The 13,258-nt window shown below is 36.1% G+C and overlaps 1 protein-coding gene across 2 annotated transcripts in view; it reads right to left on the minus strand.

The window, feature by feature from the left end:
• Positions 1–239: 239 nt before the first annotated feature.
• Positions 240–13,258, minus strand: part of ARL14 (ARF like GTPase 14) — a 59,989-nt gene continuing 46,970 nt past the window's right edge. For both annotated transcript variants that reach the window (XM_039857433.1, XM_039857434.1), the window contains exon 2: positions 240–1,394. In XM_039857433.1, coding sequence (XP_039713367.1) covers positions 753–1,331 — 579 coding nt within the window. In that variant the 5' untranslated portion in view covers positions 1,332–1,394 and the 3' untranslated portion in view covers positions 240–752. The remainder of the gene's footprint in view (positions 1,395–13,258) is intronic.

Here is a 13,258-nt window from a genome sequence, read left to right on the forward strand (position 1 = left end):
GGTACAGTGAGCTACACATAGTTCCCAAGTAATGACTGTTATATTGAATTCTACTGAAGCCAGTCTTGGGACTGCAGCCTCAAGATGAGCAGTAAGCCCGGGCCTTGCCTTGATCCCAAGAGCTTTAAGATGCAAACTTCTGCTCCCATGGGAGAACACAGCCTCTGGGCAACTAACAGCCTAGAGATCATTGTTTGAGTCATTGTAGGAAGTTCCAAGCAATAGATTTCAAAAAGCTGTCAGGAATCCAGAAGAAAATCTTTATATAGCGGGTAGATAGGGATTTACAAAATGGTAACATCAAAATTTTTCCTCTCTATAATTTAAAGTTCATTTTTTATACTACCCAGATATTACATAGGCGCGTGGTGGAAATTTAATACCTGTAACAGCTGAAAACAATCTGAAAGAATTCTGACTCTATTAGCAGACAGTTTACTTAAAATTTGTTCTAGTAGTCATATAAAAATAATAAAGCAATAATTTATTTGATCCCAAATATAATTATTCTGAACCATCTAACAAGCACAAAATAGTAAATTTTTCATTCTCAATTATCATTACCACACAGTTAGCTAACATGCCTGGCCAAAAATAATATTTTATAGATATTATTCTGAGTTGTTTAACTTAATTAGGTGAGATAATGTCTCAGGAAAAGTTTGCCACCTCGGTAACTTGCTTTTCTCATTTGGTGTGGGGGGAAAAATTACTCTTTCATCTTCATCAATGTCTCTTTCACTGCTTGGACCTCACTTCTGCTTGAAGAATGCTAACGTGTCTCCTCTTGTTTTCATGTGGCTTTTCACAAATTCGGTTAATTTCCTGAACCCCTCAGTCAGTCCGTCCCCAGTGATGGCACAGCAGGGCTGCACACACCAGTTCCGGTTACAGCAGAGCTTCTTCACTTTGAAAATTCTAGTGATGTCCTCGGCAGTCAGAGCTCCAGGCACATCCTGTTTGTTGGCTAATAGGACCACAGGCACATTTTCTATGTGTTCATTCTTCAAAATGTGCTCGAATTCTCTCCTGGAGTCTTCCAGTCGCTGTTTGTCGGTACTATCCACAACATACACCAGCCCATCGGTATGCTCACAGTAACAGCCCCACAAGGTTCTCATTTTCTCCTGTCCTCCAACATCCCAGACGGTGAGTGAAATACCCTTTCCCAGCTCAATCATCTCCACGTTGAAACCGATTGTTGGGATGGTCACAATATCCTTAGCAAGCTTTAATTTATAAAGGAGAGTAGATTTCCCGGCAGAGTCAAGTCCCAGAAGAAGAATATGGGCTTGCTTGGCTTTAGGGTTTTTAGAACTCAACAGACCCATTTTAAAGCTCCTTTTCCTTAAAGACTTTTCCTTTTGGCCAAAGATGATGTTTCCTCTCCAGGTCTTGCATAAAAATGTTAGGAGGAAAGAAGAGAGCAAATGCTTCATATTATAGTCTAAAAAGAGGAACTTACATGCATTTATGTAGTAGCTTATCGGCTCGATTATGGGCAGTGTTTTATTTGCAGTCCCAGCCAATCCTGAGGAATCTGTGGTGTAACCAGCCAAAGTCATAGTAGCTCAAAGGGGAAATTCTTTGTGAGTGAGTAGGACTTGGGAGAGGCCTGCCTGGGTGACGCTGCAGCTTGTTCTCTTCCAGCTGTGGGAAATCTAGGGTAACCGAACGTTCAGACATGCACAGGAGCGTGATTTGGTAGCAGAATAAAAACTTTACCAGTGGTTTGTAGAACTTCTCTAGTTATTTGACCATTTATCTTATTCCAGTTGTAAATAAGTAACCAGACTTCTGAAGTCATAAAGAGAGAGTTTATCTCACACTTCCCTAAGCAGTATCTTTAGCACTTTCCCCATGTCTAGATTACTCAGTGGGAAACTTTAAACCACCCAAGGTTGTCTGAACCTTACTCTCATAATCACATAGAAAATCACTTCTTGAATCTTCTAAGCAGAAAATTTACACTATTCACAAGACCAAATTTACAGAGAAGGAAGTTGGTAACATAAAAACTTTTCAAATCAAGCAGAAAGTCTGATTAAAGATTGCAAATTGATTTTTGGGGGGAGGGAGGAATTAATATTTTGGAAAATATTTTCATGTATTTATCTCCTCTCTTTCTCAAGATTCCACCAAAATGATGGTAAAGGGGAAAAAAGAAAATATAAACCCATATCAAGAAGACGTGGGAGGCCGTCAGAGGGTGAGAGATTTTAACAGAATTCTACCAAATAGAGTATATATGGAAGATGAGTGGTAACTGATACAGCAGGATAAAGCTGAGTCTTGGGATGCTGATACACAGGACACAGAGGGAAGGGGTGAAATGAAGGACTGGAAACAGAGAGGTCAACTAAAAGTCTGAATAGGAAACAGAAAAGACACACACATACACACCCACCCACCCACCCACACACACCCCTCTGCTGGGTGACATTTCAGCAATGAGAAGTTACAGGCAAAAAAATTGGGTTATTTTCTAAAGAAATTAAATGATGTCAGGGAAAAAAAAAAAACCTCCATGTTTTGGTATTTGGGAGTTTACACATCATAATACCTAACTCGACATTTAATTGACCTATAGTCAACCTGGCAGTTGGCAAACATTGCTCATGTACACAGAGTTCATAATCGGCTTTTCAGCACACAGAGGTTTCTATACTTAATGTATAAAATGCCTTCAATATGAATGAGAGAAAGATCAAAATAAAAATAAGAAGAATTTAAGAAAGTTTAAGTAGAGATAGTTCAGGGAACAGAAGAAAATTTTCAGTAAGTTCTAATTAATATTTTCTTAGAGATTTGAAAAGATATTGCTTCCATAAAACAAGAAATGGATGCTATTAAAAAGATGAAACAAAACTCTTAAAAAATGAAAACATGATTTCCTAAATTTAAAAAGATCAATAGTAGGTTGGACGGAAATCTTTCAGAAAGTAAATGATGGAAAATATGAAAGAAAAGATAAGAGATATAGAGAATCAATCCAGAAGTTTCAACATCCGACTTACAGGACTTTATTCCAGAGGAGCAGAAAATATGCAAAAGAGGAAATTATCAAAAAAATAATAGTATAAGGGTATTTTCCAAAGTTAAAGAATGAACTGTCCAGATTGCAAAGCTTCCTTCAGTTCTTAACAAGTTGATTTTAAAACAGCTATACCAAGGCATAGAATATACGTAGTTTATTTTTATTAAAACTAAAATTTTATTTTTAAAAAATTAAATAGACTATTCTGGGTGCAGAAAGTACACTCATAAAAAATTATTTGAAACTTTTAAAGAAACATTAAGTTCTTAACCAACTCACTGTATCTCAGAATCCAAAGATAAGATTTTTATTCATTTATTCATCCATCTATTCATTTATTCAACAAATATATATACATTGATTACCTACTTTGTGAACCACCATGTGCTAGATTCCAGGGAGGTCAAAGATAAATTAGGCCTGCCCTTAGGAGGCTTTCATTGGAAAGAAAGTAAAAAAAAAAAAAAAAAAAAAAAAAAAAGTGAACAAATAAAAATGATAATACAAAGTAAAAAAAAATTGTAAATACTATAAGAAAAGAAAAGCTAAAGTATTCTGATATTCAAAGATTATATCAGGATGAAGGGCATTAGACAAATCATCTAGAGAAGGTTAAACATTGAACTTGACCTTGTAAATTATAAAATGGAAGAAGGGCATTAATTAAAAAGATGGTCTGTGTGAGTGAAGTCTCAGAAATGGGAAAACATAGATGTATATGGAAAAGCAACAGGAATGTACAATCTATGCATGTGTATTTTTTTCCATATACATGTTTAACTGTCATGAGATACTACCTGTCACTATCACACAAGTCTAGATTGTAGGACATGCTACAAGACAACAGACCTAGACTCTTCAAATTATGTCCATGTCATGAAAGACAAAAAAAAAAAAAAAAAAAAGGAGGGAAAGAAGCAGGGGGAAGAATGTTCTAAATTAAAAGACACATGATTTCTAAATGCACTGTATGGCCTTTGATTGGATCCTTTGTCAAAAAAAATTGATTAAAGAAATTATTATAACAATTGGGGATATTTGATTAAGAATTACATATTAGATGGTATTTTTATCAATGTAAAATATCATTTTAAAAAACGTTTTAACCCATTTGCTTTATTTACTTATGCTTTAAATGATTTTTTATTTTTCAGGTTGACATACAGTATTATATTAGTTTCAGATGTATGACAGTGATTAGACATTTATATAATTTAAGACTTGCTAAATGTCTTGAGTACAATGATGGTATCATGGTTATGTAGGAGGGTGTCCTTATTCTAAAGCGATACATACTAAAGTACTTAGGGGTGATACTAGCAAGTTAATTTCAATTGATTTAGCAAACACACACACATGCATAAAGAGAGAGCACACACACAGAAATATAGCAAAAGTTAACAATTGGTGGAGTTGGGTATGGGGTGTTGTGTGTTCATTGTACTATTTTTTTTAACTCTCCCATAGGTTGGAAATTTTTAAAAATAATATGTTGAAGAAAAGACTGTACTTGAAATAAGGTAATTAAATTAAGATGCACTCTGGAGTAATGCAGAAAAAAAATTCAGCTTTACACATGTGGTAAGACTAAATTTCCAAAGACGAATTTAGGAACTCTGACTGCACTAGCACTTGAGCATACTTTCAGTAAAATATGCTCTGTATTTTCAATTAATAAATATTTTAAAGGTTTAACATTTACTTCATATTAAACTTGGTATGTGCTTTATGACATCCACTGTCGGTACTGGGGTAGTACTTTAATTGACTATAATGAGGATTATCATACATTTTTACCTTCACTCTGTTTCCTCTATGACCAATTATACCTTGTTTTCAGGGTAGCCAAGCAAAAGAGGGGTTAAATTCAGTATGACTATTATGTCCAAATGAAAAGATGACTTCTGTGAAAGGAAGTAAAATAACTATTTTCTCTCTGGTAATTTTCATGAAAAAGCCTACAAATGTTTCAACATCCTTTCCTATTGTCCCACAACATTTATGGATTCATTTGTCCCAGCCAAACCTGAGGGAAGGCAAAGTATTTGTTTTCTGTAAATCATTCTGAGATTATGCAAAAAAAAAAAAAAAAAAAAAAAAGGTAGGATTGTGAAAGTTACTGGCAGGCTCTGAGTATCACAGGAAATTTGTTTTAAAATATAGGAATAAAAAAAGGTTTTCTTTAATTTCTTACCATGGAGGCAGGAGGCAAAAAGCCCTAAGTTAGAAACTCAACCATGTACTGACCAAGTAAAGATAAAGAAAGTTATCTCTTGGAAGAAAGTGGCAACTTATTCCATTATCTTTATTATTCATAGATAAAGAAGAAAGAATCAGGATGTGGTTGTGTGACTTGCTTAGCTTATGCAGACTTAGAACATATCCTGTTTCTCCTACAATAACTTTTTTATTAGTCTTTTAAAAAAACAAACTTTTAGAAAATTAAAGAATCCCATACATACAGAAAAACACAAAAATCATAAATGTGCAGCTCAATGAGTTATCATAAATTAAAAATACCCATGTGACCACCACTGAGGCTAACCTTAATTTTTCATTTTTCATTTTTGTTGTGAGTAAAAATTCCAGACTTCAAGTGTTTCTACACCAGTTGTCAGAAATATGGTCTATTCCCGAACATGTAACATGAACAACAGGCACTCATTATCCTAATTGAGATTCTTTGATGCTGTGAAGAATGATATATTCCAATCTATAAAGCCATTTTTCCAGGACAGAACCAATATTTTATCCTTATCACCAAAAAGCTTTTTTGATACATGGGTAGACCATGGATCTGCATTCAAATGTAGCCTCTGGCACTCAGTGTTGAATGGTGATAAAATCAAGATTGTTGTGATAATTACTAATATACATAAAATAAATGTGAAAACACATATTGTAGAACCCGGTGCTAGATTAATGATAATTTTTTTCCTCTCCTCTTTCAAGTTTTGTATATTAGCTAACATTTAAAAATACCTGTGATTTTTGACCTTTTCCAGAAAAGGAACGATTTGATGATTACCATCAGAGTACTCCCTTGGCAGAATAAATTACTATGTGCTGAACTTCTTTCCCAACACCCCAACATTTTTATTCCCCACTCCCTCAAATAAGATTAACATGAACGAGAGACAATACAGTAACAAAGGGGCAGTCTGAGGGCTGCCTGGAACTTGGAAGGGGCAGTCACGCTCTTTTGCCTTGGCAAAGACGGGGATTCATATTATAATTGACATATGGTATTCTCTGAGTGTCTGCCCAGCCAGCAGCAAGGGCTCCAAAGAACTAGGGGGTGCAGCCTGACCACCCTTAACTTAATTGGTTCCCTTTTCACTTTGGAGATATAATGATCCAAATCACAGGTTTGCATAGGTCTCCATTCTTTATAGCTTCTCATGTCTCCTCTAACTTGTGGTAAATCTGTGATTATTCCTTCAACACTTGCTGAGTACACATTAAGTGGCTGGTGTTGTCTGTCTATTGTGTTCAAAATGACTGAGAGTCACCCTCTCAGAAGTAACTGAGGGTTTGTTTTTTAAAATCTTTCAAAAAGATGCTATACACAACCTTACTACTTTAAAAAATGTTTTTTACTTTAAAAATAATATTTAAAAAAATTTAAATCATCTGAGACATTTAAAAATCTAAAGCGATTATGAATTTCACTTTTATCTGTTTACTTCCTGTCTTCTTTTATGTACATATATAATTTTGACATACTTTATTCATTCACCAAACACAATTGAGCATGTAATATGCCTGAATATAATAAAGACACTGGTGATAGTGATATAATCAAAACAGTCTCCATTTTCAAGGAATAATAAGCTACTAAGGAGACAGATACCAACATGGCATGGATATTGCTATAAGTAAGGTAACAAGGAAGCACAGGAGTCGTCAAAAAGAAGAGTGAAATAGCAAGTCGTGTCCAGGAAACTGGGAGCAGTTTCATAACTCAGGGATTGAGAAGTGTGATGGCAAAGGAATAAGGAGAGAGGAGGCTATAGGTCTGTGTCAAGTAAGCATGGCTCATGCATGGGGCGCTCACATCATTTATCGTCCCAACTTGGACAGTTTTGAAAGTGGAAGGTGTACTTATAATCAGTATGTCAGAAAACAGGACTGTTCTGGGAAAACTAGGCTATGTGGTCACCCTAATATAAGCCACATGATACTTGCCTGGCTTCATGAGAAGAAGCTCGAGCTAATTTCAGGATGAAAGATTAGAGTGCTAGGTCTGCATAGCTTCTCAAATATGTCCAGTCACTCACTGATATTCTCCTTTTTAGTCTTTCTGAAGGATAAACTAAGAAATCAAAGTTGTAAGAGAACATGATGGGATGATAACACCTACTTGATATAGTTATTATTACTTCGTGCTGCCTCCAAGAATGAGCAGTAATGGGGAGGAGGTGGTTAAGGTTAAGGACATTTCATTTCTCTCTTTTCACCCTCCTAACCTCCTTCTAACTCCTTGTACTCTCCTTTTTCCTCTACCTTTTCAATTGATTTATTTCCCCTTTCTTCTTTTCTATCTGGTTAGGTTAGGTGAGTAAAGCGCTAGAATAGTGACCAGGAACAATTACCATTATTTTAAAAAGTGTTGAACTATTACTATATATTATAGCCTCGGTAAACAACTTTCTCATTTTACAAACTGGATTTTGTTTTTGTTTTACATTATTTATATAACATAAGCCAGCAGTAGATCCTTTCTTGAGGGCAATCAAGTTCCCTTCGAGCTAGACCTTATTGTTTCTGTCTCCAGCTCCAACCACAAGGCTATGGAAGGAAAGAGTGTCAACATTCCCTGGGTGTTTGCACCAATTAACTTTAAGTAAAAAAATTCTGCCCAAATTTGTAACATGGCTAAAAGGCATCAAGATAGAAGTTGAGGTCCGTCTCAGTTTCAAAATTCCATTTTGAAATAAAATGGTCCTTAATACAGTCATAATGGAAAAGCTCATCTTGTGCCATTTTTAATGTGTTACATTTGTTAAAAGTATGTAAGTAAAATAATTATGTTTGAGTGAAAGCTAAAACTCATATAAGCAATGAACTTTAGTATTGCCTTAGTCTTTCTTTCTTACCTTAAAAAAATAATCCCTTCCTCCTCTAATAAACATGAAAGTAAAAATGATGACCATAAAAAATTACTTAATGTGATTCAGTTCTCACCTCTATAAAAGATATGACAAGTATATGACCAAGTTAAATCCTTGTGTAAATAATTATCCATGTACTAATATATCCAGATAACAGTTTTTGATAAGAAAGTCCAAAGGAAATTTGAGTAAGAAGAGATAAAAGGAATGGTAGAGTAAGAAAGAAGAAAAATGTTATCACACTTAAAGTGACAAGTGACATAATAAGTCAGACCACCAAGAGATGGGGCAGACCCTGAATGTTCCCCAGGTCCTGTCCCATTGCTGCATGTTCTCAGGCTTGGCTTTCCAGGAATGCCAATCAAAGATCAGATGAGACGAAATCTTTTTCATCAAAGATTCCACCCTTGCACTTTTACTCTCCATTGGTAGCCCTCTTACCTCAAAAAGTGCAACTTGGGGCACACAATTTGCTCAAGTACATAGCTAAAAGTAACTCCAGTATGAGAAATTTCAGGGTACAGATTAAATACTCTAGGAGTAAATTAGAGTATTTAGCTTGGTACAGGCTTGAAGCATTAAACTTCCCAAGTTTAATTAGTCAAGCACAGACTAAAATCAGACAGACCTGGTTTCCAATCACAATTGCATCTGTTTTATTTTTTCTGTATGAAACTGAGCAAGTTACCTCTCACTTTAATTTCTTCTCTCTCGGGGTTATTGTAAGGAATAAATGAGGTATAACACAGCCTAGATGACACATGATACACACTCAGTAAATGGTAGCTGTTATGATTTTATTATTGGTCGTAGGATGAGCAGTTGAGTTTATATTTGCTGGCCAAATGAGATTTATTGTTATTGTTGAAGAGAGAACATAAAGTTTTATTTTGGCTTCATGAGAAAGTACTGTTACCAGTGTCTGTGTGTTAGTTTTGTGTGCCAACTTGACTGAATTAAGGGAAGCCCCGATAAATGGCAAAACATTACTTCTGGGTGTGTTTGTTGGAGTATTTCTGGAAGACATTAACACTTGAATCAGTAAACTGAGTAAAGAAGACCATCCTTACCAATCCACTGAGGGCCTGGTAGAACAAAAGGGTAGAGGAAGAATGAACTTGCTCTCTGCTTAAACCAAGATACCCATCTCCTCCTGCTTTCGGACATCGGTGCTCCTGGTTCTTGGGCCTTCAGACTCAGACTGGGTCATACGCCATTGATTCCCTTGGTGGTCAAGCTTTTAGGTTTGGTCTGAAATGACAGCCCCAGTTTCCCTGGGCTTCCAGCTTGCAGACAGCAGATCAAGGGACTTCTCAGCCTCCATAATTGCACGAGTCAATTCCTGATAATAGATCTCTTCCTATATATCTATATTTATATTTGTTATGTTTCTCTGGAGAAACCTGACTAATATAGTCTATTATGACTGTAGGAAGGGCATAGTACCATATTTGCCATTCTCAATTGCTAGTATCAGACACAGCATTATTCTCAAGCCCGTAATCCTTCCTCCCCACAGCTAAGGCCTTAGCTGTGGGGAGGAAGGATCCTCTTTTAGAAGTTAAATGTAGCCTCAATCCTGACCTGAGACATCAAGTTCTTAAGCAGCTCCAATTCTCCTTTCTATGACCCAATGCAGAGTCATCCTAACTGCTAACCTAGTCATAATGTGGTCTCCAAATTTTAACAACTAAGCAACTGCCTTTTAAAATTTAACTTTTTTATTTTTTACCTTTTTTAATAAGTCCTAGTCCCAACTGTTAAACCCAAGTCTGGTAACTAGATTTCTTGCACTCCAGTCCCTTCCTAAAATAGGTACTCTGACTCACATTTGCCATACTCTTTCTAAAACTAGCATCCCTAACCCTTGAAATCTAATTTTCGGGATAAAGCCTTTTCTTAGCCATTGAAAACTTCTCTCTTGTTGAATATGGGCTTTTCATTATGGCCCACTCTGTATTCTCCATCAATTTTCTATCCAACTATGTGTTGGGACATCTTGCTCCACCAAGCCTTTACTGAGTACTTACCAAGTCAAAAATATACACATAAGTTTGCATGAAAATTTTTATAGAAATCTCAGTACGAAATGTAAACACTCAGAAGTAAGGAAGATCTAAAGTTCACAGAAAGATGATAGAATGTAGCTTTCTCTTGACTTCAGTATACCAAATAAGTAAATTTGTAGTATAGAAATGTCATGAAATATTAATTTAAATAACATCCAGGGAGCCCCAAAATATAAGACAGTTATAAGACAGTCATCCAAGTCAGAGGGAAAGACAATAAAATTTATAGATGACATAACTGTTTACCTAGAAAAGCCAGAGAATTGGATGACAAACCAAGACTTACATTGTAGCCAGACACAAGATCAACCTGCAAAGATAAATAGCATTCCTCTTAGCCAGCAATAACTGAGAAGATTCCATTCTCAATAGCAATAAAAACTGTAAAATATCTAGGAATACACTCAATAATATATATGCATGGCCTGTATGAAGAAAATATTAAATCTTTACTGCTGATATTAAAAAAATAACCAAGTAAAGGAAGAGATATAGCATTGTAAAAATGCCAGTTCACGCCTAATTTAATCAGTAAGTTAAATTCTGTGTCAAGCAAAGTCAATCAGTAACAGATATTTATAGAACATTTAACTATGAACCAGTTACTACTTTAAACATTTGAGATGTGCTGGCAAATGCCACAGACAGTCTCTACTCTCAAGTTTACATTGTAATGCAGGGTAGGAGGGGGAGATAAACGTATAAACGAACAAGGTGCAGAGCTTCTTTTGTCATTCTGGGCCTAGACTAAAGGAGCAGTCACTACCATGAGCCCTGCTGGTCACCGTGGTATAGGGGAGAGATCTGAAGGCCCTTACATGGTTAATTAAATGCTCTGGGCCAGAAGTGCACTTACCACTTCCACTCACAACTCATTGGCTAGGACCAGTTTCATGCCCCATGTAACCACGAGGAGGCAGGAAGTGTCGTCCCACTGTACACCCAGAAAGGAAGCAAACCAGATCTGTTTGACAAGTAGTATGAATACCTGCTTCCGTCTATTGATGGTCTGGTATTTTTATCATTCTGCTTTTTAGGTTTAGATCTTAAATCTGTCTAAAGAGTTTTGTCAATTAGAGTTGACATTCAATACTATTTTATACTAGTTTCAGGTGTACAGCAGAGTGGTTAGACATTTATATAATTTATGGAGTGATCTTCTGGATTAGTCTAGTACCCACCTGGCACTATACATAGTGATTACAATATGATTGACTATATTCTCTATGCTGTACTTCACATCCCTATGACTGTTTTGTAACTACCAATGTATACTTCTTAATCTCTTTACCTTTTTCACCCAACCCCCCAACCCCCTCCCATCTGGCAATCCCCAGTTTGTTCTCTGTATCTATGAGTCTGTTTCCATTTTGTTTGTTCATTTATTTTGTTCTTTAGGTTCCATATATAAGTGAAATCATATGAAATTTCTTTATGAACAGTATATCTGGTTTCCAAATGTATAGCACATTTCCCCAATATTATTGATTTAAAAGCCCCCAATTTGTTAAGAAATGTTTTTGGTTTCAAGCAATAGATACCAAAAAACACCTAGTGGATTAAACAAATTAGAGGTCTTATTTTGTTCACACATTAAAAATCTAGAGGGAGGCAGTCCAGAGATGGTTCCTCTGATGTCCTCAGACACTCGGCCTTCTCCTGGGCACTTATATCTACAAAGAAGGGTGGGATATATAGGGAGTTTTTTAATGAGTTTATATCACCATTACCAGCAAATACATTTGTCTGTGTGATCAGATTTAACTGATAGCTTAAAGGCAACAGCCACCAGACTTACTAATGGATTAGATGTAAGAGAGAGCCCAAGATAACTCACAGGTTTCTGACTAAACCACTAGGAGGATAGTGATGCCATTCACTGAAAAGAGGGAAAAGAGGGCTTTAAGGAGAAAACCATACTTAAAATGTGAGTTCTTAAATGAAACATAACAAGCTAATTTAAAATTGATATGGAAGAAAAAATTGGGAAAAAAAAAAGCCAAAAATAATCATGAGTAATAAACAATTTTTAAAATGGAGATTAGGAAGTACAGACATAAGAGTGTATACACATACACACACAGAGACACACACACAATGAAAAGCTTTCCGTTAACTCCCAATGGACAGGTAGCATGAGCATGAAAATAAACAGATTTTTAAATAAACTACCAAGATTATATGTATGTTAGTGTTGCACAGCATGGTATATTCTGGTCAATACAAGGAGACAGGGTAAATAAAGAATGTCCCCAAACCATGGAATACTGTGCAGCATACACACACACACACACACACACACACACACAATAACACACACACATAATGAAAAAAACGGTGTCCATTTATAGGGAAAGTTTCTTAAGAGGTATTATTGGCGGGGGGGACAAATTCTAAAATAGTACAGTTAGTATAATATCACTTATATTAGCCCCACTCCCTCATCCTGCATGTGTCTAGTGGCTATTACATTGGACAGTATTGTGCCAGATTCTCCAAGCTGAAGAGAGAGAAGGTCACATCAGAGAAAGTGGCTCAAGGTATGGCAGAGGCTGACGCAGAACAAGGCAATTTCCCCGGAGCTAGGAGAGCTCAAGCCCTGCTAAGCATGAGAAAGATATTCAAGCACACACCAAAGTTAGAGTCAAAAGAAAAGTTTATCAGAGAAGGGGTAACACTCTATCAACAGAGTGTGGTCTCCTCTCTGAGTCAGAGAGTGAGAGATTCAGAGAGACAGAAACAATAGAGAGAGACAGGGACTGTGAGAGAGACAGAGTAGAGGGACTGAGAGAAAGATATTGTGAGAGGGACACCAGAGTGTTTGGAGAATTCAGTTTATATATCACTCTTTAGTTCCTGTGAATTGCAGCTTAAAGACCTTATTTGCACATTTTCTTTTGATATGGGCCTACAATGGGGAAAGATGAGTATGTAGCCCATAAAGTTAAGAATGTGTAGCATAAAAGGCCTGCTGACAATTCCCAGACTTTGATCCATAGGTTCCCTGTGGTTTTAGCCATAGGGAATGAATGATTTTA

The sequence above is a fragment of the Pteropus medius genome, unplaced genomic scaffold, assembly GCF_902729225.1.
Source record: "Pteropus medius unplaced genomic scaffold, Ma_sr-lr_union100, whole genome shotgun sequence".
NCBI classification, from domain to species: Eukaryota; Metazoa; Chordata; class Mammalia; order Chiroptera; family Pteropodidae; genus Pteropus; species Pteropus medius.